Consider the following 26,552-nt stretch of genomic DNA (forward strand, 5'->3'; position numbering starts at 1 on the left):
AGAGTGGAGCATTGGTTAGAGTAGCCATGCTCTCTCCATCTACTAATGAAGGACTCTAAGTAATAGGGCTCAGCTTCAGATATCCTCTCTATCTGCTTGCTACCAGGACCTGAGGCAGCACACACACCCAGACAGTTGTTGATGTGAATGTGTGGGTAGTCCACGCCTGAGAGAGAGACAGAGAGAGGGAGGGAGAGAGGTGATAGGTGAAAAAGAGAAGAAGAGGAAGAAGAGAGAAGGAAGGAATACAGAAATCAAGTTAGACCAACTAAATCTCAAACTTGCTGAATCTCAACTTACCTGTGACTGAACCTGTGTCTACACACACAGACACTCAGAGATAAGTCGAGAGGAGATGTACAGAAGAAGTTAGACATGGAGCTCTTACTTGGAGACGGCAATCTTGAAGACCACAAGAGGGACAGGTCTGGGAGCTGTGTAGAGTTCTACCAGGTGAAAGTGAGTGAAAAATCACACTACCTTATCTTACCTTATTAATGTTTTGTCTTTTCTACCCACATGGCACACTTATTCATGTTTTGTACTAGGATATAATTCTACACTGGGCCTTGGCAATGTGGGCTCAGGCATGTGTTTGTTTTTCGATGAAGCTTGAGCAGGGGCAGGGGCAGACTGGGCTGGTCCATTTTTAGCTTAGTGGGCCTGTCTAACAAAAAATATGTGCACTAAATTAGCATTATCAGGTTAATAATGGAGGCCTCAAGGAAAAAAATTGTCTGCGTGTTAGAAATGCCAGACGCGATTTCTGGTCCCAGTCTGCCCCTGTGAGTGAGTGAGCGACACCTGTTGATCAAGTCTTGCTCACTAGCTGTGGAATTTGTAGTTTTCCTTTTGGGTTAATATAGTTATCGTGTGAAGTACATTGTACATTTCGGATAGACAGCTATGGCTATCTTCTACCTCTAATGATTCTCAACTGAAATCTCTAAAGTGGTCAAATAATCCAAACAAATAAAATTCAATATAGAGACTTGATCATTCATGACATCATGTTAGTCTCGATGAATATTCAGAAATATCACTTTGCCATATGCTCTAATATGTGGGTTAGTGTTCCTTGTGATAATATGTGACCTTGTCATATACACTGAGTGTACAAAACATTAGGAACACCTTAATATTGAGATGCACCCCCCTTTGTCATCAGAAGAGCCTCAATTCGTTGGGGCATGGACTCTACAAGGGATGCTGGCCCATGTTGACGCCAATGCTTCCCACAGTTGTCAAGTTGGCTAGATGTCCTTTGGGTGGTGGACCATTCTTGATACAGGAAACTGTTAAGCATGAAAACCCAGCAGTGTATAAATTATTGACACACTCAAACCATACCCCATTCAAAGACACTTAAATATAATTGTCTTGCCCATTCACCACCCTCTGAATGGCACACATACACAATCCATGTCTATGTCTCAACTGTCTCAAGGCTCAAAAACTCTTCTTTAACCTGCCTCCTCCCTTTCATCTACACTGATTGAAGTAGATTTAATGGGTGATATCAATAAGGAGTCATAGCTTTCACCTGGTCAATGTCATGGAAAGAGCAGGTGTTTCTTAATGTTTTTTACACTCAGTGTATATGACTATATTTATTTGACCTGTGTGACCGATCTGGCACCAGTACAGAGTCCCATGACTGTGACTGTCTTTCTGAAGGTAGTTCACAGGGTTACAGTAGAGCATCAGGTGCCTTCGTGTGAGCATGTTAGCAGCAAGTTAGGAGTGTGTGCATGCATGCATGCGTGTGTGTGTGTGTGTGTGTGTGTGTGTGTGTGTGTGTGTGTGTGTGTGTGTGTGTGTGTGTGTGTGTGTGTGTGTGTGTGTGTGTGTGTGCGTGTGTGTGTGTGTGTGTCCATCACATGTGCTTGGTATAGCAGTGAGCAGAATGCGGTGGAATGCTGGTAATGAAACATGAGAGACCTATAAGGTCTGTGATTTAAAAAATTGCTGCCCAGGTCTTTGTTTGGATTACTATATATTGACTCCATATGAGTTATTACAGTATAGTAATGATCAGGAGAGTTTGGGGGCGTGAAGCAGGAATGTGCTATAGGCAGGGGTATGAACCAAAATTATTTTCCAATCATTTTGTTCTGAACAGAAGTACTCTTTTTTTGTTATGTTCCACTGTTGCAAGATGCAGCTGAAATTTTACGGGTGGGGAGAAAGCGAGAGAGAGTTGAGGAGGAGGCTTGAAGCGCTGGGCATCTTAATATTACATACATTATCTGAGGTCCACAGAGTTATACCTTGGAGGAGCAGCTTCTATGGAAGAACTTTGAATGTCCTTTTGAGCTAGCTGGCTAGCAAGCTTGTGTGTGCATAGCAGCATCAGAAATAAAAACACTTCTTACCTTCTTGTAGTTAACAAATCCAACGTGAAATGGGATATCTAGGCCTATTGTATCCTTAACTAGCAATATCCATTCTTCTCTAGCTAATTAAAAATCTTTCTTCCTATTTTCTGAATCGCGCTTGTAACGTCAGTACAGTAGCCTATGCTCCAGAGGGGGAAGGGCCAGGTAGCCTAAACACTCACACGCACAGGCAAATATTATAATCTTGCAGGCAGACACTGGAATATGTTTCTTAGTGACAGAGTGAGGGCTTTGCATAGGCGCCTTGTTGCGTTTTATTGTGAGGGTATAAAAAATGCCTGGAACATAAAATAACATTATTAAGCGGTTCCCATGCGTTTAATATAATGTTTCTGTTCCAGAACAGTATGGATCACTTTCGTTTCAGGTTTCATTTCTCTTCCTTGAAAATGTTTGTTCTTTTACAATTTTTGGATCTGTTCACTGAACCAGTTCCAACCTCTGGCTATAGGTCTTCCAAGCGTTTTACATTTAGAGTAAATATTTACTATAGAGTAAATGTACGTGTGGATTGCATGTGTTAATGCATGTGCCTTGACTCTATAGCGTGAGCTAGTTAGGTTGGTGAGGGGGAATGTGGTTAGTTGTTGTGTACATAGAGGGAGTGATATGATCAGGTTTGTGTCCCCATCACATCCCTATTATCTCACACACACACACATGTGCGCGCACATACTGCAAGCAGAGTGTATGGAGAGGGGGGTCAATTTGTTGCCTAATCAACAGGTGGCTAACACTGATAAGTCTACTGTAACAAATATTTGTTCATGTATGGCCATTTTGTATCTTTACGCAGCACACCTTTTCTCAGAATCACACCTATTCCCAGAAATGTACTTACGGAAGTACAGTTCTGTAGATGCTAATAACAACCCTCAAATTGATCTGTCTCTGAAAGCTGAGGCGGTCGGATCTTAGACGTCGGGGTGCCAGTGCAAGGTATTAGACCAAATAAGAAAGATTATGTCTCAATGACCCCATGTTTTCAGTTTAGGGAGGAGGGATGGAGGAATGGAGGGATAATAGAGTTTATAATGAGATGGGCTCTAACAGCCCTAGGCGCCCTTTTGGACAACAGCTTTGAGGACTCTGAGGAGAGGGAGTAGAGGGAGAGAAGGGCAAGAAGCCGGAGAGGGAGAGAAGGGCGAGAAAGGGGAGGAGCTCCCTCTACTGTTCACCTTTGGTGCAAACAGCCCCCTCCCCCCCAATTAGATGAAGGAGAATTAGCCGACCCCCCAGAATGAGCGCCTGGGTCAGAGAGGATTAAAGAGCGTGGGGGGTTTGTAGGGGGTAAAGGGGGTAGGTAGGGGTTAACAGGGTTTGTTTTGGTCAAAGACAACATGAGTCAACATGGCTACCTTTTAACATACAAGCCACTAGAGAAATGGAGAAAGAACTAGAGTAGTAAATTCATGATCTAGAGATCAGATTGAACAATTAGACACTGAAGTATGAGGAAAAGAGGTAGGATGTTTGTCCCTGTGGTTTGATTTCCAGAACTCGCACAGTTCTGTCTACTATGTCTGTTTCTCTGGAAGTACTATTCTGCGGCCGATGTTGGTGGGATTATTTCCACATCATAGTTGGAATGTTGTGAGCCAAGCTGCTTCAAGATGGCCAATTAGATTGGCTGGTTTGAGTTGGGCTCTCTGGGTTGTTCCGCCTCCCAAGCCATCCGTGAAGCAATTAGGTCATTAGGTTGGTTGGGCCACGGTGGTTTCTGCACCAGGGAATCCTGGCTGGGAATAATGTAGTAAAAACACAATGTTTTATTTTTTCTTATTATTCTGTTTGAAGCCCTCACCCAATCTCACTGTGTGAAACCACCATGGAGGCATAGAAGGCTGTCCATTCACAGTGCCTGAAAAAAATATAAACAGGATAATTGGCTTTCATGTGGACTTTTGCAGAATTCAGAGCGATAGAGCAGAGAATAGAGAAATCAAGTTTTCCTTCAAGCACCCAACAAAGCAATGGAGCATCTGATTCATCCATTTGGCTATACTGTTCTATTCTGCGATGTGGCAGATGATGGATGACCGACAGGACAGCTGGAAGGAGAAAATAGAGAGAGATTGTATTGAACACAGGGACATTTTCCGGGAGGGAGGGAAAATCTTGTTTCAGAGTCTGCAGCCAGCCAGAGAGAAGACAACAACACTAGTGGTTTCAAATTCCTTCAACGGTTTAATGATGAATGAATTTGAACCATACTGCTGATAGTTTTATGTTTGCTTGCTTGCATGCTAAAATGAATTACTGTACAGTAATGAATATGTACATGCAGTGTGCGTTGCGTTGTATCAACATGTGTTGTGTCATGGTGTCAGTTTAATCTCTGAAAACTAACAGATATAGGATCTTAATTTTAGCAAATGTTTCTACAGCCGGAAAATAATCCTGCAGCTACAAGAAATGTTCATTATTATGTGCATTATAATTAATGCACATTTTTGTAAGGGAAAATCAAGTCTGAAATTTCATGGTGGAAGTTACACATTTCTGAAGCCTTTTTAAAGCTCAAATACACTACAATGTTTCCCTTGCAAAGGGGTGATCAAATTAAGATCCTACATCAGTTACAGAACACAGTGTTTTGATTTGACAGATAACACCTGTACCGTGCTATGGTTTAATATATTTTGGTTTTCGATTTCTTGTTACTCGTCTGATTGACACTGTTGATAAATCCTGTGGCCAATTCTTGCACTGACAGGCAGGTTGAAAATGTACAGATATCATATATTGTCAGGGCAGAAGCACAGTCAATATCTGTCTCTGGGGAGAACTAGGGCAAAAAGCAAACCCTTGTCCTTCATCCGTCAGACACAAGATAACACACACCAAAGAGAGAGAGAATGGCATTTATTTGGTTCATTTCTCCTCTCTCATCTCCCTCTCTCTTCTGCCTTTTAATGTCTACTGAATGTTGTGAGAGGTAGGTGGTATAAATAACTTAATCAACTCCCTCCTCTGCAATGAGATTTGTGTCTCTTGTCTCCTATATGTTCACTTTGATCTGATAGGAATTTGAGCACAGTGAAGTTTATCTACCGGCTGCACTTTATCATCAATACATGAGAACAGAGAGCAAGATAGCGGCTTTCCACAAGTCTGGCTCATCTGTTGATAGGGAGGCAGAGAGAGACGAATGAGGGAGGGAGGGAAGAGAATATAAAGAGAAACAGAGGGGCATTCTCCTGATTATTAGAGAGATTTTTAGCAGGTGAAGGTTAGTTATGGGATTCCATTATTTCTCCTCAGGACCAGTTTCCCTCTATGGCAACAAAATACTGATGTTTAGAACTTCTCCCTAGGTGTGTGTGTGTGTGTGTGTGTGTGTGTGTGTGTGTGTGTGTGTGTGCGCGCGTGCGTGCGTGCGTGCGTGCGTGCGTGCGTGTGTGTGTGCGTGCGTGCGTGTGTGTGTGCGTGCAAGCGCAAGCGTTGGTGTGTTTTTGGCATGAGGCCCACTAAGAAATACACTGAGTGTACAAAACATTAGGAATACCTGCTCTTTCCATGACATAGACTGACCAGGTGAATACAGGTGAAAACTATGATCCCTTATTGATGTAATTTCTTAAATCCACTTCAATCAGTGTAGATGAAGAGGAGGAGACAGGTTAAAGAAGGATTTTTAAGCCTTGAGACAGTTGAGACATGGATTGTGAATGTGTACCATTCAGAGGGTGAATGGGCAGGACAAAAGATTTAAGTGCCTTTGAACAGGGTAGGTGCCAGGCGCACCGGTTTGAGTGTGTCAAGAACTGCAACGCTGCTGGGTTTTTCACGCTGAACAGTTTCCTGTGTGTATCAAGAATCGTCTACCACCCAAAGGACATCCAGCCAACTTGACACAACTGTGAGAAGCATTGGAGTCAACATGGGCCAGCATTCTTGTGGAACACTTTTCGACACCTTGTAGAGTTGAATTGAGGCTGCTCTGAGGGCGAAAGGGAGTGCAGTTCAATAATAACTAAGAAATATAACTGTCCATTAGTCCCTTGTGTGACCATCATCAGAGTCCCTCTGCTCACACCTCCCTAAAATGAATCTGCAGCACCAAAGGGCACACACTCACACATTGTAAACATAAAGAAAGAGACATGTACATATTGTATTCACATTCCAAAGCTGCTCTGAGTGAATTCATCTCAAATTCCCACTCTATATTTTTTAAACTGATAAACAAAGGATACCACCACCTCATGAGTTATTCTCCTCTCCATTCCAAGTGAGTGGACACACTGTCTGCCCAGTAGATGTAGCAGAAGCTCCTTTTCTGGAGCCAAACCTTCAATCCATCATTCAAGAGCATTTACTAACCTTTGACCCTACTGATACTCACTGATTACAGTGCTTGCCGGTTGGGCACAGTGCTAGGGTGAGTTGAGAAGTTTGGAAAATAACGTCTACCATGGCAAACGCAAGTCTTTAGATTTTTTTCTAAATCAAAACACTGTTGAAGTGCAAATCACAAAGATGTCATGTTTCGACTGTCACCATGCAGCGTGCCACCACAGTACTTGAGAAAGAAAACCATGAGTCATCTTCACTTCCTGAAAATCCTGACTCACATAAGCCGGTCACCCACTCTTCTCCCTCAACACACTCTTGTCTGTTTCAAACACTCAAGTACATCACGTTTTTGAACCTCTGTCCTCTCTTTGTAAACTCATGGACTTTGTAAATGCATTGACCCACATACTATTCTCAGCCTACTGTTAATTTGTGTCCGATTGGCTTGATTCGGTCTTATGTAGCAAAATGTGACATCATGTTTTTACATTGGATATCATACCCTACAATTGAGGAACAATGGGAAAGTAATTCTGCTTTGAAAGTTGATTCACTTGTAACCCCACTTTTAAGAAAATGTTCCTTGAATGTTTTGGTACACCTACTGGAGACCTCTTCTTTGGCTATACTCATTCAGAATCGTTCACACCCTCTTAAGCCTTAGCCCCACCCATCTCTTTAAGGATTCACATGTGAGGCCATTTGCTATACAGAGTGAGTACGGTAGTGTACTAAACAAAGATTTTAAGACTAAAGGTTGGTTTATACTACGTCTATCGACATGTCTGTAGACCGTTGTCGCAGTGGCATCATGAACATTCTATTGTCGTCCGACATCAAACTTGTTATTGTCGTTATGAAACAGTATAAACACAAAAACGCATGACATCAGCAGCCTGGTGGTCTAAAATAGTGCAACTGGTGTATTTTAACACCAATAAACCCAACCGTTTAAAAATTGATTTAGTATATGTCAATCTAGCAAACCAGGCAACTAAAAGCAACTTTCTAAGCAATGTTTTTGTTATTTTCTATATTGTTAGCTTGCTAGCCAGTTCAAATAATGACCATATCATATAGCTAGTAATGAACAAGACGGCCCGCACACTCTTTAAGCTTCCATCGCCGAGGGAACCGGGATGCCTCAGCCAGCTCGTCGGACTTCCACACCTTAGCTGGCTCGTGGGGTCTTCTTGCCTCGGTGGGCTCGGCAGGCGCCCACCCCACGTCATGCTTCAGCAGGCCATCAGGCTCCCATGCCTCAGTCATATCGTCAGGCTCCCACGCTTGAGCCGGCTTGCCAGGCTCCCACGCCTCTGTCGATTCGTCTGGCTTCTATGCCCCAGCTGGTTTGTCCAGCACCCATGCCTCGGCCGGTCCGTCAGGCTCGCACAGGGGGGACGCCAGGTGGTGCCCCTAGAGGGGGTGTACTCGAGGGCACCAGACTGCCTTCATTACGCACACCTGTCACCATTGTTACGCTCACCCGCGCTTCATCACCGGTCTCCATCACACGCAGCAGCACATCATTGGACTCACCTGGACTCCTTTAATTTGTTGATTGCCTTCCCTATTTCTGTCTGCTTCCCTGTGTGTTCCCTGTATCAGCATTGTTGTCGTTTCCATTTCCCCTGTCCAGACGCTGCCCGTATTCTGTTGCTGTTCTGTTTCGTTATTCATTAAATGTTCACTCCCTGTACCTGCTTCTTGTCCCCGGCGTACCCGGTGTCTGTCCTTACTGAGACAGGTGTTTTATACAACAGCCTTCTTCTATGTGTTCTCTTTTTGACTCCCTCTGAATGATTTGCAACAAATGCTAGAATTTTCTCCATCTCCTTTGCTATCATACTCTGCTTGCACCGGGCATTCCACTGATATCAAAACTCAGTCCTCCAGAAAGTGGAGAGCATTAACAAACCTTGTGTAGTTCTTTGTGATATCTTTCAAAATAGCCAAGTTAGAAAGGATTACCTTTCCATACTGAGCAGCTAATGTTATAGACAGAAGCGTGGTACATGGCAGACCAATCCGAACTCATCTCTCGGGATGTCCAGCCCATCCATTATCTCAGCCAATCATGGATAGTGGGAAGGTTCCTGTCTTTAATGTGGCTAAACCAACTAGGCTCATTATTTAACAGTTGTATTGTTATTTACAGGTGGCATACAAACAGAGTTTTCTTTTTTTTAAGTACTTGAGTACTTGCTTCTGCGATTCCTAAATTCATGGAGTAAGTTTCTAATCCAAAATTATACTTTTGTTATATGTTTGCTAGCTCAGCTGGTTAGCTAGCTCCGTCTCATTTGACCACCAATCATTGCTAAGGCTAGCTAGCTAGCCACTTAATATAAATTGTTTTCTCAAAATGAATGTTAGCTAGCTAATTTAGAAATGTTATGAATACAACTCCCATCTGCTGTCAACATCAGGATACTAGTTAGCTCCAAAAGTGGTTATAGCATAGACTGCATGCTGACAGTGAATTCAGAGACATTCGGTGTTTAGCTACACTACAGACATCGGTTTACCAGGTTCCAGGGGTGCAATTGTAATGATAGTCCTCCACAACATACCCAATAGTTTCCTGATTAGCAAGGGGTCATCTGTGTTTAATTTCATTTTGTATTATAAACACAGTTTGAGATCATTGTGAGGGCATTTCGCCAGTGGTTGAATGGGGAATTGGTCCCCCTGGGAAAATGTTGTACAATGTTGCAACAGTAACCAAGGGGGGCAGGGCTTAGTGAAGGGCTAATTGGGTGGTGTCTCTATAATTAGAGGATAAGCATGTTTAGACATATTCAGTTCTGTAAGTTATAAACAGTCTACAAATATTGCTGAGGAACTGAGAGGATCCTCTGTCCAAGTGTGTGTGTATGTACTGTATGTGTGCGTGTGTGTGTGCATGTGTTTGTGTGTGCGTTTGTTTTATACGTGCATGCGTAATTACATTGGAGAGGGTTGGTTCTGGGATTGAAAATGGAAAAACTTCAACACTGTAATTCTGCATCCAAGTTTATTTCTGTCCCTGCACAGTCAATGGGCAAGGCTAGCTTTGCACTCTCATTAAAACACACACACACCATGCCTTTTAATATCAACCAAACCACGCCTTCCCTCTCCTCTTGCTGGTTAACAAACCCACAACGGAACGGAATCCCGTAAAATTACAAATCTTCAGAGCTGCTCCCTCACAATTGAACATGATTCTTTCTGCTCCTGTCCTGTACATAGCACCATGTCGCCTGCTGTATGTATTCCTCTACCAGTGATTTCACAGCAGAGTTATGCACCGTGCCAAAACATGTCCTAAATATATGTTTTTGAGGGATGTTCGTTCTGTACATATACAGTGGGGAGAACAAGTATTTGATACACTGCCGATTTCGCAGGTTTTCCTACTTACAAAGCATGTAGAGGTCTGTAATTTTTATTATAGGTACACTTCAACTGTGAGAGACGGATTCTAAAACAAAAATCCAGAAAATCACATTGTATGATTTTTAAGTAATTAATTTGCATTTTATTGCATGACATAAGTATTTGATCACCTAGTAATCAGTAAGAATTCCGGCTCCCACAGACCTGTTTGTTTTTCTTTAAGAATCCCTCCTGTTCTCCACTCATTACCTGTATTAACTCTACCTGTTTGACACCTGTCCACACACTCAATCAAACAGACTCCAACCTCTCCAAAATGGCCAAGAGCAGAGAGCTGTTTAAGGACATCAGGGATAAAATTGTAGACCTGCACAAGGCTGGGATGGGCTACAGGACAATAGGCAAGCAGCTTGGTGAGAAGGCAACAACTGTTGGCGCAATTATTAGAAAATGGAAGAAGTTCAAGATGACGGTCAATCACCCTCGGTCTGGGGTTCCATGCTACATCTCACCTCGTGGGGCATCAATTTTTTAAATATTTATTTAACTAGGCAAGTCAGTTAAGAACAAAATCTTATTTTCAATGACGGCCTAGGAACAGTGGGTTAACTGCCTGTTCAGGGGCAGAACGACAGATTTGTACTTTGTCAGCTCGGGGATTTGAACTTTCAACCTTCCGGTTACTAGTCCAATGCTCTAACCACTAGGCTACCCTGCTGCACCAATGATCATGAGGAAGGTGAGGGATCAGCCCAGAACAACGACAATGACCTGAAGAGAGCTGGGACCACAGTCTCAAAGAAAACCATTAGTAACACACTACGCCGTCATGGATTAAAATCCTGCAGCGCACGCAAGGTCCCCCTGCTCAAGCCAGCGCATGTCCAGGCCCGTCTGAAGTTTGCCAATGACCATCTGGATGATCCAGAGGAGGAATGGGAGAAGGTCATGTCGTCTGATGAGACAAAAATAGAGCTTTCTGGTCTAAACTCCACTCGCCGTGTTTGGAGGAAGAAGAAGGATGAGTACAACCCCAAGAACACCATCCCAACCGTGAAGCATGCAGGTGGAAACATCATTCTTTGGGGATGCTTTTCTGCAAAGGGGACAGGACGACTGCACCGTATTGAGGGGAGGATGGATGGGGCCATGTATCGCGAGATCTTGGCCAACAACCTCATTCCCTCAGTAAGAGCATTGAAGATGGGTCCTGGCTGGGTCTTCCAGCATGACAACGACCCGAAACACACAGCCAGGGCAACTAAGGAGTGGCTCCGTAAGAAGCATCTCAAGGTCCTGGAGTGGCCTAGCCAATCTCCAGACCTGAACCCAATAGAAAATCTTTGGAGGGAGCTGAAAGTTGGTATTGCCCAGCGACAGCCCTGAAACCTGAAGGATCTGGAGAAGGTCTGTATGGAGGAGTGGGCCAAAATCCCTGCTGCAGTGTGTGCAAACCTGGTCAAGAACTACAGGAAACATATGATCTCTGTAATTGCAAACAAAGGTTTCTGTACCAAATATTAAGTTCTGCTTTTCTGATGTATCAAATACGTATGTCATGCAATAAAATGCAAATTAATTACTTAAAAATCATACAGTGTGATTTTCTGGATTACAGACCTCTACATGCTTTGTAAGTAGGAAAACCTGCAAAATCGGCAAGGTATCAAATACTTGTTCTCCCCACTGTAAGTCAGTTCCGTTCACATAACTCTCACAGATGAGGTAATTTTGTAACACAACCTCAACCATTTGCAACAGGATTTTTGACCCCTCTGAACCTTCCTCTAACAGGTCACATGACTTCTGTATCCTGGGGTGCGTTCAGTTCGCTTCAACGTTTGCTATGTCGGGTGACGGTTTGTACTGAACGAATGGTGCGCACTGTTCTTTAACAGCCTTTGAGGTGTGTTTAATCCCGTTTGGTGGGTGTGGTGTATGTAGCCTGATCAAGATGGGTATGACCATTGGAAATAATTGGAAAAAGTCATGCTGCCCACCATATGGTAACTGCGTTTTGGGCCACCAAAATCATGTTTTTCAACTGGTCGTTCAGTACACTACCATTTCCATTCAATTCAACGTTGCACCAAGTTCTGTTGTACTGAACGCAACCCTGTACTTGCCGGATGCTAATCTGACCTCTGGTGACCTTTCAACCTATGGAGGAGGTTGTGGACTTGGCAATCACTGTGGGGCAACCAAGGCAGTGTGATATGTAGCTATATGTAACGTTCACTTAGATATACTGTATCCATAGTATGTGCAGGCTTTTGTTCCAGCCCAGCTATAACACAACTGATTCAACTAATTAACTAGTCATGGTCTTCACTCATTCAGTTAGAATAAAGTTTGTTAGTTAACTAACCCTGGCATACGTTTACCAAAAATTATGGATGCATTCAGCCAACCACTCATCCTAATGACCACCTCACCAAACCTTCCACCATCTGTCCTCTGGATGAAGTCAGTGGTGACCTTCATCTAATGATTCTGACCCCTTCTGGAATGCAGGGCTTGACCCTTGACCCTTAACCCCTGAGAGGACGATAAGAGGTCCCTGGCGCTGATAGCAGCTCAAACACACACATACACAGCGCGGCTCTCACAGTGTAAACATTAGCGCTGACTAACAAAGCCATTGCCAGTGATAAACCAGCCTGCCACACATAAACACTTTCCTCCACTATCCTCCTTCTTTTAAACGGTCAACATTAGCCTGCCTTTGTTGGCTACTTGCTGGACTGTCCTGACAGAGAGCAAGTGTGGTCATGCATAACTGGCTGGAGGAAAACCTTTGCAGTTGCTCTGCTGTCAGTGACATGCCAGGACAGATATGTAGGGCGACAGCTTTGTTTTATGTAGCAATAGCAATTTAGAGAGCATTTCCTGAACTTTCCAGTGCATCCCAACCCATTTACTTCCTACCCTGCTCAAGCCTAAAAATGTCCCAAAACCAATTATTCCATTACCTCATGAATTGGTTAATTCCACTCTGTGGCTCAAAGGCTACTCTCTTACAGTAAACATAGGACCCTCTGGCTCACATTTAGTCAACTAAATCATCACATGCACAATGGGTCCTGGGTCTTATGAACATGTTCAGCTCATCCATCTCCTCTCTAACACCAGTTTGAGCCCTCTGTTAAACCAAAACCATTCCACCCCTAGGGGACAACTTAAACCGGTCCTCTCTGGTCACTCATGTACACACACACACATACATCGATGCTCTCTACTAACAAGTCAGCTATTAGGGTAGTCAGCTCTCTGGGTAGTTTAGTTAATCAGATTAGCTGGGGGAGGGGCGTGTGTGTGTGTCCACAGGAGAGCAGATGTGAAAGGCAGACAGGCTAAGACCGTCTGACTGTCCCTGGGTTTCTTACTGTCTGTCCCTCTATCCCTCTGTCCAATACTGTCGGTTAGACTGCCTGCCCGTGTCCCTCTATCTGTCCGTCTCTCTGTAGGTCTCTCTATAGATTCTGTCGATAAGAGGCTAACCCATGGTAGCCCATAGTTGTCTCTTTGTGTATCTCTGCCACCTCTATGGTCACTTCAATCACAAACCCTGTCTTTCAATTCTCAATTTCACTCTCTGTCTGTCTCTACAACTCTCTCTTCCAAATCTCCCATGACTAATGTTTTGAGAAACCTAAAGAGACCAAGAGAGGCGTAGCGACTGTGGCAGAGTAATGTTGAAATTTCCGCCTTTCATTTTCTTCCCGGTGTTTGTCACTGGGGATTCAGACTAGGAATGATTAAGGGAAACATTTCCTAATTTTTGGGACTGAGACAGGCATTAAGAGCTTCCCAGAGTGGAGGATTCCCATTCCCAAAGTGGATGCTGTCTGTCTGTCGGACCCCAGCGTCTCCTCTCTGCCCAAACCCTCAACCACCACCTCTAAACCTTTAGTCACCTCCAGTCTATCAGCAAGGCCAACCTCACCGCTCCTCTCCTTTCCTTTCCTTTCTCCCCTCTCTGAGAAGTGTGTGTGTGTGTGTGTGTGTGTGTGTGTGTGTGTGTGTGTGTGTGTGTGTGTGTGTGTGTGTGTGTGTGTGTGTGTGTGTGTGTGTGTGTGTGTGTGTGTGTGTGTGTGTGTGTGTGTGTGTGTGTGTGTCAAAGTTATGACCCAATTCTGTACCATCAACTTGATAGTAAGGAGGTGGGTGAAGAGGTCTACAATAGTCATTTACAACATGTCTACACTGTATTTCTGATCAATTTGATGTTATTTTAATGGATAAAAAAATGTGTTTTTCTATAAAAAAACACTGACATTTCTAAGTGACCCCAAACTTTTGAACAGTAGTGTATATTCACACATTCACACTGATAGACAATCCTCTCTCGTCCCTGTCAACATTCGGTTTGAAGCGCAGTAGTTGTCTCGGCTCAAACTCAGGGTTGCATTCATTTCGTTGATTCAGTTGCAAAACGTTTTGCAACAGAAACAGTTTACTTCAAACGGAAAACGTTTTGAAACTAAAACGAGAGTTTCTATTGGACAAATTCAGATACGTCCCTTTGGCTTTTTCGTTTGGTTCTTAAACGGTAAACGATTTCAATTGCAAGACGTAATGAATTCTGCCGAATATGCTATATTTCATGGCTATGGAGAAAAATCATGCGTTGGATTTGTTGGGTGTGCATACAGTGGGGTGGACTGTTTCATGGCTATGGAGAAAAATCATGCGTTGGATTTTTTAAACATTATTCATGTTATTTTTGGCATGCAGAGTACATTCATTCACCTGGTCTGCAAACTGTTTTCATGTGATTCCTGAGCTAGAGCTGTTTCCACCTCAATTAGTGCTAATTTTCAGGTTAGGAACCCAGCGGAGCTAGGACCTCCTTCAGCTCAGGCTGTAGAGGCACATTTACACATGGGGTGTATTCATTACGTCTTGCAATGGAAGTCGTTTACCGTTTAAGAACCAAACGAAAGAGCCAAAGGGACGTATCTGAATTTGTCCAATTGAAACTCTCGTTTAGTTTCAAAACGTTTTCCGTTTGAAGTAAACTGTTTCTGTTGCAAAACGTTTTGCAACTGAATCGATGAAATGAATGCACCCCTGGGTTTGAGCTGAGACAACTACTGCGCTTCAAACCGAATGTTGACAGGGACGAGAGAGGATTGTCTATCAGTGCGTTCTGTGAGCCCTCAGTAAAGAACTCAGTCCAGGTTTATTTAACGCGTTTTGTTTCCTTTTTATCCATTCTATTGGCGTGAATGGGGGATTTCCCACCGGTTTGTCTTCTTCGTTTGGTCCTGTCGCTGGATAATTTTGGATGCAATGGGAATAGGAATACGTGCGCTGTGGTCTGAGGCAGCAGGCAGCAGACTCGGTGTCGATCTACTGTAGTAGCCTTGATGGAAACCATGTCTCCCCAGCAGGGAACTATCGGACAGAATAGATCTGGCTCTTTGACAGGGAAAAGCAAGTTCTGCGCGCTACCAGACAGCAAAAAGGTAACTAGAGAATTGTGGATTTTTAAAATTTGCATTATAACGTATTATTGTGCCATTATGAAGTGGGGGGATAGTATTGGTCTTCTTTTGGGTTTGTCATTGGGTTTTCTACTTGCTCTATATCGTCTATCGCCAGGTAGCATGCCATGCAGTTGTATTGTTGGCAGAGTATAGGCTAAATGGGAATTGATAGGATAATTTGGCTTCCAGCCTAATTGAGGTTGTGTGCATTATTCACAGATGCTATTGAGTGTTACTGGTCATATTTGAAGCTGAGGGTATGTTATCATCTACATTTCCAGCTTGTTCAGTCTGGGGCTTCTCTTTGTGCCACTTGATTTGAGGGATGGATTCCTGCGCTTTAACCTTTAATATTATTTCATACTTACTAGTGTTTCTTTTTTGTGTATTTCATAATATCAGACAGCTGCTGGATAATTATATTATGGTTACTAATGCGTTCTAAGAAAAAAAAAGTTAATGCAGGCGTATTTAAAATTGATTCGGCTAAATGTTATTCAGTTTGTGGAAATGCATGTGTAAAATTACGCCTTGCCACCTACTGCATATACCTAGATAAAAAATATTAAGATAGCATATTCGGCAGAATGTTTCACATCCATTTAAAAAATATATATATTCGAGTGAGTCTCCTACTCAAAGTTTGATGAGATACATATTGGTAATGTTTAAAATATGGAAGCAAATTAACTATGAAAGCAAATAAACTATGCAACATGCTGATAATCTGCTCTCAGATCACAAGTCACCAGACAGACAACAGTCACGCTGTGCTTGAGCGGCTACAGTACGTGCGCACTGGGAGCAGAGTCAATGGATTTACCTACTGTCTGACCCATCCGTCGCCCCACTCAGCATACAATCTCATTTAGTTGTTAATGTTAATTTGCATAAATCATTCACGTAATTCATGAAATAGATATTGCTTTAGACTTGCAACATAGCTTCAGTTTCAGTGCAAATATCACGATGTTCAACACAGCTACTCAGCGGCGTTGTATGTACACTTATTTCCCTACAATCCTAACACATTTGTAGTATAGTATGCTATGTCAATAAACGCGTTGCCTTACTATTGCTGATAATACATTCTGAGCCAACAACAATTATTCAATGAAATTAAGTTATAGTTAACAGCGCCTCCATTCTACTCCTGTTTGGAATATGTAACTGCACTTTGAAGGTACGAGGTCAGTGGTAAGCTTGCCTTTACAATAGTTTTACTGGAGTGCAAAGAAGCAAGTCGTTGAGCTAATTGGAAGTGGTCTTTGAAAGTCACATCCCACTGGGCACAGAAGTGAATTCAATGTCTATTCCACCGTTGGTTCAATATAATTGCATTGAAATTACTTGGAAACAATGTTGATTCAAACAGTGTGTGCCCAGTGGGATGATTGACACACTCAATATGCATTTTCTGTCATATACAAATATCAATCTCTAGTTCGGGGGCTGGAACATAAATTACCACATTTGGTACTCGGGCCACCAGTTGGGGAACCCTGCTCTAGTACAGGACATTTTCAATTTGTAGTATATTTGAGGTTTAAAAAGGCTTCGGAAGTTGGTCATTTCCACTTGGAAAAAATGTGTCAATCCCAACAAAAATCGGCATTAATTATAATCCACATAATAATTCACATTTCTTGTTGCTGCAGGATTATTTTACTGCTGTAGCAAACTGACTCGAATTAAGATCCTACATCTGTAGTAGGAAGAATCAAGTCAAACTGTTCTCTGATAACAAACATTTTTTGAGGGAAGTTCTCAGTTTATCCCTAATGCCCTCTAATGCGTGCAACCAATGAAAAAAGGACATACACATACAGCTTGTCCTCATGATTGAGTTCACTTGGTGAATCAATCAAATATTATGATCCACGAATGCTGACGGCTTTATTGATATCGATTCATTGAGCTTAGCCACTGCATTGCAATGGCATCGTCTAAGAATTGTAAAACTAACCGCTAAACTGCAGCTCTTCATGTAGCATCATGTAACATGTTGTGCAATGCTATAATATGGTTGCCAGCCTGACCAAGCTACTTTGAGAGTTAAACCTTGTTCCATAGTGATTAGGTTTACGATGTGAAATGATGTGGTGAGAAATCATAGGGTAAAACAGAGAATTTGCGGACTTCAAGGGGACGTTGAAAAGAGGTTGTTAAGCCAACCTTATTGTACAAAACATGAAGAACACCTTTTTCCATGACAATACTGACCAGGTGAATCAAGATGAAAGCTATGATGCCTTCTGTCAAGAACTGCAACGCTGCTGGGTTTTTCACACTCAACAGTTTCCCGTGTGTATCAGGAATGGTCCACCACCTAAAGGACATCTAGCCAACTTCCTCTGAATCATAGAGGTGCTGCCTTAATCGACATCCATGTCTTCGGCGCCCAGGGAACAGTGAGTTAACTGCCTTGCTCAGGGCAGGGCAGAACTTTCAGGGCAGAACTTACAGTGGACTATATGAATAATGACTCACTAACTATGTGAAATATAGCCTATTCTGGACTCACTAACTATGTGAACTCTAGCCTATTCTGGAGTGAACACAGTATTCTCTCCCTCCCTCTTTTCTCTCCGTAGCAGATGAAGACCCTGGCCCACCGACGACAGTCCGCCCCCTCCCTGGTCATCAGCAAAGCTCTTACCAAATCACGAAGCATGTCCAGGTACAGTAACAGCTTGTCAGATACCTCTATTCAACTAACTGCTACCTATCACTACATTTAGTCTCTATAGACAGTGCCCATACATAGGGTCAGGAGTCAGACCAAATGGTCAGGAACAAAACCACTGTTCCAGATTCAGCTAAATTGTTCGCTCTCAACTTTTGACTTAGAAAGGGAAAGTAGGTCTGGTATCCACTCTAGGGGATTTATTCTCTTTCTAGGGCATAGTGATATCATTTCCATCTTTCAGCACTGGCCTGACTTATGAGAAAGCACATTCCCTGCAGGCCAATGCAGAGGGAGAATTGCCTCTTTTTCACTATCCATCATTGTTAGTTCTGACAAGGGGATTCTAAAGTACAGCCATCAAAAGGTTTTTTAATATCTTTAGATGGAGGTGTGTGTGCTCACGTGTTTTTAATGTCTTTAGATTGAGGTGTGTGTGCTCACATGTTTTTAATGTCTTTAGATTGAGGTGTGTGTGCTCACATGTTTTTAATGTCTTTAGATTGAGGTGTGTGTGCTCACATGTTTTTAATGTCTTTAGATTGAGGTGTGTGTGCTCATGTGTTTTAATGTCTTTAGATTGAGGTGTGTGTGCTCACGTGTTTTTAATGTCTTTAGATTGAGGTGTGTGTGCTCACGTGTTTTTAATGTCTTTAGATTGAGGTGTGTGTGCTCATGTGTTTTTAATGTCTTTAGATTGAGGTGTGTGTGCTCACGTGTTTTTAATGTCTTTAGATTGAGGTGTGTGTGCTCACGTGTTTTTAATGTCTTTAGATTGAGGTGTGTGTGCTCATGTGTTTTTAATATCTTTAGATTGAGGTGTGTGTGCTCACTTGTTTTTAATATCTTTAGATTGAGGTGTGTGTGCACACGTGTGAGTCTCTGTGTTCATAAATTTGATTTATCAATAGAGAACAGCATGTGTCACACTGAACACCCCACACATCATTTACAGTAGTTCCCCAGGAGACTTGAATTATAATTACAGCACTGCTAGGAAAATGTTTACACGTCAAACAAACACATTTGTCCAGTGTTAGACAAGCTAGAGAAACCTTGTTCTGCTGTTGTTTGACATGTTTATGTGTGTTCTAGTGCTGACTGCTTACCCAGTGATTTTAGGCTGAGTTGGAGCATATTAAGTGTGAAACTGGACCACTAAGGAGTGTTGAGCTGAACATTTTTGACGCTTTAATGGGTCATTGCCCTCTTGGATGGAGGTACTGTGTGTCTGCCATAGAGTGAGTGTGTGTGTGTGTGTGTGTGTGTGTGTGTGTGTGTGTGTGTGTGTGTGAATGAGTGTGTGAATGAGTGTGTGTTAGCATGTGTGTGTGTGCCCAGAGTTGCTGTGTGTCCTTTCGCTCTTTCCTTTCGCTTAGGCCCTTATGTCCCTCCCCTACTACATGGGTCCACTCCATCTCCCATACTTCAGGGGTCCACTCCATCTCCCATACTTCAGGGGTCCACTCCATCTCCCCTACTACAGGGGTCCACTCCATCTCCCATACTTCAGGGGTCCACTCCATCTCCCCTGCTACAGGGGTCCACTCCATCTCCCATACTTCAGGGGTCCACTCCATCTCCCATACTTCAGGGGTCCACTCCATCTCCCCTACTACAGGGGTCCACTCCATCTCCCATACTTCAGGGGTCCACTCCATCTCCCCTACTACATGGGTCCACTCCATGTCCCATACTTCAGGGGTCCACTCCATCTCCCCAACTACAGGGGTCCACTCCATCTCCCCTGCTATACAGGGGTCCACTCCATCTCGTCTGATACAGGGGTCCACTGCATCTCGCCAGCTACAGGGGTCCACTCCATCTCATCTGCTACAGGGGTCCACTGCATCTCGCCAGCTACAGGGGTCCACTCCATCTCCCCTGCTACAGCGGTCCACTCCATCTCCCATACTACAGGGGTCCACTCCATCTCCCCTGCTACATTGGTCCACTCCATCTCCCATACTTCAGGGGTCCACTCCATCTCCCCTGCTACAGGGGTCCACTCCATCTCCCATACTTCAGGGGTCCACTCCATCTCCCCTGCTACAGGGGTCCACTCCATCTCCCATACTTCAGGGGTCCACTCCATCTCCCATACTTCAGGGGTCCACTCCATCTCCCCTACTACAGGGGTCCACTCCATCTCCCCTACTACAGGGGTCCACTCCATCTCCCATACTTCAGGGGTCCACTCCATCTCCCCTACTACAGGGGTCCACTCCATCTCCCATACTTCAGGGGTCCACTCCATCTCCCCTACTACAGGGGTCCACTCCATCTCCCATACTTCAGGGGTCCACTCCATCTCCCCTACTACAGGGGTCCACTCCATCTCCCCTACTACAGGAGTCCACTCCATCTCCCCTACTACAGGGGTCCACTCCATCTCCCCTACTTCAGGGGTCCACTCCATCTCCCCTACTACAGGGGTCCACTCCATCTCCGCTACTACAGGGGTCCACTCCATCTCCCCTACTACAGGGGTCCACTCCATCTCCCATACTTCAGGGGTCCACTCCATCTCCCATACTTCAGGGGTCCACTCCATCTCCCCTACTACAGGGGTCCACTCCATCTCCCCTACTACAGGGGTCCACTCCATCTCCCCTACTACAGGGGTCCACTCCATCTCCCATACTTCAGGGGTCCACTCCATCTCCCATACTTCAGGGGTCCACTCCATCTCCCATGCTTCAGGGGTCCACTCCATCTCCCCTACTACAGGGGTCCACTCCATCTCCCATACTTCAGGGGTCCACTCCATCTCCCATACTACAGGGGTCCACTCCATCTCCCCTACTTCAGGGGTCCACTCCATCTCCCCTACTAAAGGGGTCCACTCCATCTCCCCTAATACAGGGGTCCACTCCATCTCCCATACTTCAGGGGTCCACTCCATCTCCCATGCTTCAGGGGTCCACTCCATCTCCCCTACTACAGGGGTCCACTCCATCTCCCATACTTCAGGGGTCCACTCCATCTCCCATACTACAGGGGTCCACTCCATCTCCCCTACTTCAGGGGTCCACTCCATCTCCCCTACTACAGGGGTCCACTCCATCTCCCCTACTACAGGGGTCCACTCCATCTCCCATACTTCAGGGGTCCACTCCATCTCCCATACTTCAGGGGTCCACTCCATCTCCCCTACTACAGGGGTCCACTCCATCTCCCATACTTCAGGGGTCCACTCCATCTCCCCTACTACAGGGGTCCACTCCATCTCCCATACTTCAGGGGTCCACTCCATCTCCCATACTTCAGGGGTCCACTCCATCTCCCCTACTACAGGGGTCCACTCCATCTCCCATACTTCAGGGGTCCACTCCATCTCCCATACTTCAGGGGTCCACTCCATCTCCCCTACTACAGGGGTCCACTCCATCTCCCCTGCTACAGGGGTCCACTCCATCTCGTCTGATACAGGGGTCCACTGCATCTCGCCAGCTACAGGGGTCCACTCCATCTCATCTGCTACAGGGGTCCACTGCATCTCGCCAGCTACAGGGGTCCACTCCATCTCCCCTACTACAGGGGTCCACTCCATCTCCCCTACTACAGGGGTCCACTCCATCTCCCATACTTCAGGGGTCCACTCCATCTCCCCTACTACAGGGGTCCACTCCATCTCCGCTACTACAGGGGTCCACTCCATCTCCCCTACTACAGGGGTCCACTCCATCTCCCATACTTCAGGGGTCCACTCCATCTCCCATACTTCAGGGGTCCACTCCATCTCCCATACTTCAGGGGTCCACTCCATCTCCCATACTTCAGGGGTCCACTCCATCTCCCCTACTACAGGGGTCCACTCCATCTCCCATACTTCAGGGGTCCACTCCATCTCCCATACTTCAGGGGTCCACTCCATCTCCCCTACTACAGGGGTCCACTCCATCTCACTGGATACACTGGATGACTCATGTTAGATAAGGGAACAGATTGTGAATAGAAGAGGTGTGCAGGGGTGGGTGTGTGAGTGTGTATATTTGAGAAAGCTTGGGTGGATGGGAAAAGAGATAAAGTGAGTGTAGTTCTCTTGATCAGCTAAAGTTTGGATTATAAATCCAATTGTCAGTTGTGACATCTTCATTCAAGACGTAACCATGGTATATTGGCAGCAGTGTATTGGTGCAGTGTGCACTTTGGCTTAGGTCTCTCACCATGGTTGACAAGATGGCTAACACACACACACACGCATGTATACACACACACTGCACCGTTAATCACAGCACTTCACAGAGTGTCAGTGGTGTTGGTCTGGACAGTGTTTGTCTGGAGGAGAACTCAAGCTAATGCTAACCCTTTTCACACACACACACACACACACACACACACACACACACACACACAGACACACACACACACACACACACACACACACACACACACACACACGATTAACACGCAAAACACACACACACCGCTAGGTCCAAACTCACTGTTTGACAAACCCGGTCAAAGTTCAAAAGTTACATACAGTAAGCCAATGAGATTTACATAAAGTTTTCCCCTCCTGTTTCTAACCAAGGGGTCTTGTTAAACCACAATTTATTTACTTTTCCCTCGGATTGTCATCATAAACTGCTAAACCTTTTGTGCACCTCTGAGAAGTCAAGTGCACTACTTAGGTCTAGACAGGTGCAGACAAATTGATGATAAATTAGCCTCGACAATAAATTAGCTCAAATTCTCAGAAGAGCTGTTGGCCATTCATTGTTGGAGAAAACACTAACAGAATTCAACCAGAGCAAAGCAAAAGGACAGTGTCCTATAAGGATGTGTAATGTGTCTGTCTGGGGGATACAGAGCAGGAGGGTCACAGGGCTTAGAGAACATACGTAGTGTGGAGATGAGGTAGGGTTTGTGTGTGTGTGGCATCTGAGGGACAGCTGTTCATCCAGCTGCTGTCCTCTAGGGGGTCTCTTCTTACAGATGTTCTCGTCCACACTGGGGGGGGGGTTACAACACACACATCTGGACCAGGGTGACCTCATCTCCTGGCTGCAGCCCCCGGTAACCTTGACACTCCCCACCTCCTTGTGTGTGTGTGTATGTGTTAGAGAGAGTGAGAGAGAGAGAGAGAGCGAGAGGGAGGGAGGGAGGGAGGGAGGGAGGGAGAGAGAGAGAGAGAGAGATAGAGAGTACATCAAGGAAAGCCAGTGTGACCATGATCAGGATAAGAGGGCGTTATTCGTTAGGCGTTCTGATTGGCTAGTCAGCCTGAAATAGTGTTGACTGGCTCATCAATATTCACCATTCTCTCCCTAAAGGCATGCTGGGTTGTGCTGTGTTGTCACTAGTTACCACAACCACAAAGTCAAAATTGTCTCTGTCATAAAAATGTATGAAAACAAAAATTTGCTTTATGGTCTTCATTTAAGGTTAGGGTTAGGCATACGATTACTAGGTTAGGTTTAAAATCAGATTTTAAGAAGAACAATTGTAGAAATAGGCGGGGTTGAGCCATTATTAAGATCCTATAAGGATGTGTAATGTGTCTGTCTGGGGGATACAGAGCAGGAGGGTCACAGGGCTTAGAGAACATACGTAGTGTGGAGATGAGGTAGGGTTTGTGTGTGTGTGTGTGGCATCTGAGGGACAGCTGCTGTCCTCTGGGGGGTCTCTTCTTACAGATGTTCTCATCCACACGGGGGGGGGGGGGGTGTTACAACACACACATCTGGACCAGGTGACCTCATCTCCTGGCTGCAGCCCCCGGTAACCTTGACACACCCCACCTCCTTGTTTGTGTGTGTCAGAGAGAGCAAGAGAGGGAGAGATAGAGATATAGGTAGAGAGAGAGAGAGAGAGAGAGAGAGAGAGGGACAGAGAGAGAAAGAGAGTCTAGGTACGGGGTACATCAAGGAAAGCCAATGTGACCATAATCAGGATAAGAAGGTGGCATTCTGTTTGGCTACTAGGTCTAATATAGTGATGGCAGGCTCATCAATATTCACAATTCTCTCCCTAAAGGTATGCTGGGACATTAGTATGCTGTGTTGTGCTGTTGTCTCACAGGGTTGGGCTTAGAGGCCTTACCCCACAGGAGCCCCCCGAGAATAAACAACCCTTTTCTGAAAAGTCAACATCTCGCTCCACAGGACTGTTCCCCAACAAAAATGGCCGTGTATGTGGTGTGTATGCAAATTACCTCTTTGTCCAATTTATCAACATTATATGACACACAATGGTGTTGTTAGCCAATCATCCATCAGCTTCAATGGAACAGGAGCTCAGCTGCCAATAAACCATTCAGGGGAAGGGATGTGGGTTGAATATGGAAGTTTGGTGTCTGTATAGAAGGAGAGAGAGATATTATGTGAATCTGTTCTGTGTGTGTGTGGACTCTATGACTTAGGCACTTCCTTGATATATTATGTATTAAGAAAAGCGGTTAGAGAAGGAAGGTGTGATATGGTTTTATAATCACCCTGAGAGTCGTTGAAGCTTGTTCTAAGTGGTCTTCTGTTATGGTGTTAGTTAGGGTTATATTTCAGAATTTTTAGGGGTCCAGGGGTAAGAACCTCTCCCAATTTTCCCTCCTACAAATTCCACCCTAGTTTTGAATCATGGTTTCGGCCTTTAATACTCATCCAGAAGCAATGAATCAATAGGAAACTGAAGACCTTAGTCTGTGGTTCTCTTTCACTCACTCTTTTTGGAATAGGAAGCGTTTTAAAAACATAGAAAGACCAAGGCACGTCGGAGTCACTCTGTCTTTCATTAGGTAATTACAATATATAACTGATTAATTACACAAGTCAATGACAAAAGAGATCTGTAAAATGAGTGTGCAGGGATATTTGATGCCAAGCTTTTGGTTCTTCCCAGTGTTAGGAAGAAACTGTTTGAAGGGAGTTCTCTGGGGTTGGTGGTTAGGAATATTTGTGTGTGCACCCGTGTGTGTACAGGGCCATTATCTCTCGAATGTGAGCTGAGAATCCGATCTTACTGCCTGCTGTAAACAGGAAAGGACAGAGCCCTGCAACTATTTCCGTTGTTCCTGGAAAAAGGCCAACCTGTTCCATCTGCTGTACTTGCCCATGGCAGATATTGACATCATTCAGAAAGACGTATCTTTCCCTAGAACCTGATACAGAGGTTATATCTGTGTGCTTCTGTGTGTCTTTGCATGTGTAATTGTATGACCAAAATTGGGAGCACAGGGTTCATCCATAAACTCAACCCAGGGGACCCACACCTCCTCTCATTCTGACCCCAAACAGTTATCCTCCTGACCCATTGGCCCATTGGGAGCCAACGTGAAATGACCCCTCTACTGTCTGATGACCTGGTTATTCTAACAGTGTGTGATGTGTGTGTGTGTGTTGACAGGGAGAACTGCCTGTCCCCAGTCAGCCCAGAGAAGTGTCCCCTGGTGCAGGCGTTCCTCTCTCCATGGAGGGTGTTCCTGGCCCACGCCCACACCCAGCTGCAGACCGGTTTACAGACACAGGAGAGACACCTCTTCCTCTTTACTGACACACTCCTTATCGCCAAGGCCAAGTGAGTCTCTCTCTGTGTCTGTGTGTGTGTGTGTGTGTGTGTGTGTGTGTGTGTGTGTGTGTGTGTGTGTGTGTGTGTGTGTGTGTGTGTGTGTGTGTGTGTGTGTGTGTGTGTGAGTGAGTGAGTGAGTGAGTGAGTGAGTGAGTGAGTGAGTGAGTGAGTGAGTGAGTGAGTGAGAGAGTGAGAGAGAGAGAGAGGGGGGCGCTAAAAACAGCATTCCATCTCTTTTCTCTCCAGCAAGTCTAAAAACACCCGTTCCAGGTCTGTGAGACATATCCCTCTCTTATCCCATCTTCCCTCTACTCCATCCCTCCATCGCTCCTATCCAGCCTATAATTACCTCTCAGCCAATCAAATCCATCTGATCCATCCCAGATCAAAGACCACCGAGGGGCTCCCCACCCACAACACAACCTTCAGGCAACGATCAGGGTGTTGAACCAACGTTGCTGAGATGTTGTGTCAGCAGAACTGGGCCTCTCTCTCCAACCTATATTCAACATCACCTGCCCCTGGGTGGAGCTGACCCATACAGTGGAGACAGCTATAATTACATTATGGGTGAAAAATAGTAGGCTAGGAAGTTAGGAAGGAGTACGTGTGTGTATCGGAGGTGTGCACATGTGTACAGTATATAGGTTTATTTATGTGTTTATGTGTCTTGTGGCAGAACAGGGGGTTTGATCTAGACGTTTACACAAATCAGACACGAACTAATGTTATACCTCAGTTTCAAGGGTGTTTTTTTAAACCAATAAAGTAAAGGACCAGTTCGAGACC

At 44.7% G+C, this 26,552-nt stretch overlaps 1 protein-coding gene across 2 annotated transcripts in view; it reads left to right on the forward strand.

Moving 5' to 3' along the window:
* Positions 1-336: 336 nt before the first annotated feature.
* The window catches only part of LOC139406116 (rho GTPase-activating protein 20-like), a 54,188-nt gene continuing 27,972 nt past the window's right edge, over positions 337-26,552 (forward strand). Inside the window, exons 1-3 of one of the 2 annotated variants that reach the window (XM_071148592.1) lie at positions 337-459; positions 18,169-18,251; positions 25,602-25,772. In XM_071148592.1, coding sequence (XP_071004693.1) covers positions 376-459; positions 18,169-18,251; positions 25,602-25,772 — 338 coding nt within the window. In that variant the 5' untranslated portion in view covers positions 337-375. Of the gene's footprint in view, positions 460-15,373; positions 15,551-18,165; positions 18,252-25,601; positions 25,773-26,552 lie in introns of those variants that run through there. The other variant, XM_071148591.1, reaches the window with a different exon arrangement.

The sequence above is a fragment of the Oncorhynchus clarkii genome, chromosome 3 (assembly GCF_045791955.1).
Source record: "Oncorhynchus clarkii lewisi isolate Uvic-CL-2024 chromosome 3, UVic_Ocla_1.0, whole genome shotgun sequence".
Classification (NCBI taxonomy): Eukaryota; Metazoa; Chordata; class Actinopteri; order Salmoniformes; family Salmonidae; genus Oncorhynchus; species Oncorhynchus clarkii.